General features: G+C 34.9%; 1 protein-coding gene across 1 annotated transcript; it reads right to left on the bottom strand.

Moving 5' to 3' along the window:
• Window positions 1-660: 660 nt before the first annotated feature.
• On the bottom strand, window positions 661-3,929 carry LOC111386164 (syntaxin-43-like). Its single transcript, XM_023010618.1, has 7 exons — window positions 3,038-3,929; window positions 2,445-2,534; window positions 2,175-2,252; window positions 1,562-1,639; window positions 1,406-1,471; window positions 1,241-1,321; window positions 661-1,126 (listed from the first exon to the last, which is right to left on the bottom strand). The coding sequence occupies exons 1-7, from the start codon at window positions 3,443-3,445 to the stop codon at window positions 1,019-1,021; spliced, it is 909 nt and encodes a 302-aa protein (XP_022866386.1). The 5' UTR covers window positions 3,446-3,929; the 3' UTR covers window positions 661-1,018.
• Between the last annotated feature and the right edge of the window lie 6 nt (window positions 3,930-3,935).

The raw sequence follows: 3,935 nt of genomic DNA, 5'->3' as shown, positions 1-3,935 counted from the left end.
CATTTGACCAAAAAATATTAAAGGGAGGTTATTTTATCAATATCATTGTTTTACTAGAATTTTTTATCAAATCCACCTATTTTTACGGGGATAATAGAAAAATAAATGCTTTTTTAAGTAATAGACCCTCCGGCGGCGAACAGAGAGAGACGAACGTGCTTGTAGAGAGAGAGATTGAGTGTGCGTGTGAGACTGGTTGGGTCATTTTATTGAATACAATTTCTTAGATTTTTGGATAATTTGATTTATTTAAATAATTATTTACAATTACATATGTATTAATATTAAAAAATGCATATTTTTATCCGATAAAATGTTATGTTTATTTTTTTTAAATAAACGAACACGAGACAGTATAATACAGCTTATCTACTATTTAACATTTTTAATTTAAACTCGTAAAATAACATTTAATTTTTCACGAAACTTTTAATTTCTTTTTCTTTTACAATATCATCTCAACCTCTGTATTTTGACGAACTGAATTGGTAAAAAAACGACCTTTTGTTTTCGAGTTACACCCGACCCCAAGTCGAGTCATATTTGCATAAAATCAAATAAAATCGACCACAGGTCAAGTCTGATCGAACCCACAATTCTAATTAATAATAAGATAAGCAATGAAAATGCGTAAGAACATATTAACAACACAATGAAAAATGTGTAGTATGAAGATTGTTTCCTTTTCCACTTAAAGGATGGATCTCATCCCTTCAAATCTGAACATAAACTACAAAATTCTCCTCGAGAAAGATTCAATATTTATATTTCCTCCCCAGAATTCTGTTGTTAAATACACTAACTGTTCTATACAAAGTCCCAGGAGCAATCTCCCTCGTCGGAACAAAACTGGAAAAAAAAAAATAAATGCAATTAGAAAGAAATTTGTCGGAAAACGGTGTATTTATCTGGGGAAACTCGGAACTCCCGCTCTTTCACTTTCAACAATGTTTCTCGAGAGCATGTTACAGTTGCTGGGGAGGATTGAACAATCGGATGAAGATGTTACATTCGCTGATTAAAAAATTATCTCCTTCAAGATCAGAAGAACAAGCATGATGAAACACATGATTACGAGCACTGTAGCGCACATAACCATACCACCTTGTTTCTGAGTTCTCTCTGCCTGCGATTCCAACAAAAATTAATTAGAATTGTTTTATGTCGAAAATGAAGAAGAAGTGTGAATACAAAAGGTTCGATGATAAAGCTCGGGGAGGGTAAGAGAAAGAATGAGAACCTTCTGCAACTGTTTCAGGCCCTCATCTACAGATGCAGCCACGTTTGTTATATTGTAATCTATCCTGTCAACAATAGTGCCCTGTTTGGAGACAAAAAAATTCAATTTATATCGGTATTATATTTAGTTTATAAGAAGCTTTTGGGATGACATATAGATTCTAACCTGATCAATCACCAGGACTGATAAATCCTTCATAATTTGGGCAAGATCATTGACTGACTCAACAACCTACCAAATTCCACGAAAATACACCAAATGATAATTAATGTCTCAAGTGTTGTAAATAACCAAGAAACAAACCTGGAACTCTTGACCTACCTGTTGAATTTCCCTCTCCCTTTCCGCAGTGAATGCCTCACTTTTCTTCAACTTGGCCATTTGATGTTCGCTGAATCCCTAAAACGTGATAGATTCATTACAAATTAAGTTAAAGCGTGCATCAGAGATAAATTTGAAGGATTGTAAAGTAAAATGATTATTGGCTTGTCAATAGATAAAGATGGTATTTTAGCACTAGAACAGGAACTAAGGGTTCCATTTCCACCAAGGAGCAGACTAGGAGGGAAGAAATATCTAATCATCATATTCGTCGCCAAGCACAACTAAGGTCAAAATAAACATTCAATTTCTTTTGGTGCTTCCTTCTTACGCACAGATCGAAAGTTCTTTCAAGCTAAATAGTTGACCTAAACATGCTCAATTTACTTTTAGGCTGTTCTTAAGAGTACTCTGTTCAGGTCTGAAGTCGTTTCCTATGGAACCCATCGATTCAAGAAACAGTCCTATTAAGGCAAAATCTGTAATTATGAGGGTTCAAGAAAAGGAATAACATGTAGCCATCATATAATCGTCTAGCTCATCATCTGTGCATGAAAATAATAAATTGAAGAAATATATTTATGTCAAACATAAATGAAGGTAATCTGCATACCATGTCATCAGAATCATCATCATCTCTCCTAGATTTGCTCCCATTCAAGTTCATTTCCAAGTCGACCCCATCTAGACCCTACAATAAGCAGAGATGCGTTGAGGAATATGGAGAAACAGAGTTCTTGACTGTAAAAAATTGATGTACAATAAATTATTGAGCATTTCAGCAGGAGAAACCTCCAAAAAACCATTTCTAATCATAAACAAGAAGACCAATAAATCCATGAAATTTGATAGCATATAAAATCCAATGAAATGAGGCAGTCACCTCTTTTTGCTGCCGAAGTCGCTGTAAATATGTGGATTGCTTTCGGCGTAGCTCCATTGAAAGGGTTTGAAGGTCGGTGGCTAGAGAGCGCTGCCATCAATATACAATACCGTGAGGCGTAAGCACAATAATCCAAAAGGATCTTTGAATATTTATGAGAAGTGATCAATATTTTTCTGTGTAAAGAAGAGAGAACTGACAATAACGGTGAAACATGAGCAATATTACATTGTCAACAAGAGTGGTCATTCATTCATGATAATAGCTGTGAGCATAGTTATACAATACAGTAACTCGTAATCAAATTCACCACCACCAAGTCACTGGATTCTCACTAAATTTTACCAAGTCCAACTGAACTTCGAGGCATCTTTATCCTCATTTCCCGCCACAGAGTTAAAATGTTTATAACTTAAAACCTTGTCAGCGCTGAAAAAAGTGCGGTGAGATTCGCACAATATACTGTCTCCTTGTTTATGCCAATCAATTTGATCAAATATATAGATTTACATAATTTTAGCTTTAAACAATATTACAATCTTGCTTTTTATTGTAATATAGGATTCATAAAGCAAATAGTAATCAGATTTTACCTGCACATTCTTCCTGATATTTGAATCCTCCGAAGGCCCACCAGCAGAAAGTCTCTGTAACTTTTTTTCCGATTTTTTTAAAAGACCAGTTATCTCCTGTGTAAGAGATTCGATCCGGCGTTGATCTTCTTTATCGTCTCCAAATGAAGGCATTAAAGCTTTAGCATGAGCCTTTGCGAGCTCAGCCATTTTCACCCGCAGATGTTGCACATTAGTAGCTATTTCTTCAGATACATCCACCCAAGCTGGTGGTAGACCTACAGCAACTGTACCCTTACTGTATAGTAGGAAAATTAATTTAGATTCTAACAGGAGAATTTGGTCTAACAATACGTTTGGGGTTGCCAGAGGAACTTTAAATATGAAACTAAAAATCACTTCTCTTTGCAAAACAAAATTTTCACACATTCTATGTCACAAGTCAGAAACCAGGTTTCCTGTCAATTGATTTTTAGAAACTAAAAATTACAACTAGTACTAAAATCCAAACGGTTCATTTCTCTTTATTAGCTAAGTGTGAGAACTTTCAAGCATCGGATTCCACAGTCATCAAGTCTAATAACTGGAAAAGTAATGGAACGAGAAGAAGACTTTTGGACAAATATCAATTTTCTTCGTCTCAGAAGACGCTGAAGAAACCAACCTGATTACTACAGCACTTATAACATAGAAAGAGGAATCCAGAGAATGCATACAAGAAAAAGAATGGGCGAGATAACAAACACAAGGAAAGGCCTATTTAATTGAAAGTAGACTCAGGAAAGTTCATTTGAATTTGACAGGAGATCAAATAAATTGGTGGATGAGGTAATCTCATATGATTCAACTCTACTGTTACAAAATATTGTTTTTGCCCAACGGCTTAGTACAACTTAATTTAAGTGGCTCCAGGAATTTT

Source organism: Olea europaea, unplaced genomic scaffold (genome assembly GCF_002742605.1).
Source record: "Olea europaea var. sylvestris unplaced genomic scaffold, O_europaea_v1 scaffold3439, whole genome shotgun sequence".
NCBI lineage: Eukaryota > Viridiplantae > Streptophyta > Magnoliopsida > Lamiales > Oleaceae > Olea > Olea europaea.
Note: the sequence above shows the minus strand (reverse complement) of the source record. Positions and strands in the feature narration are given on the sequence as shown.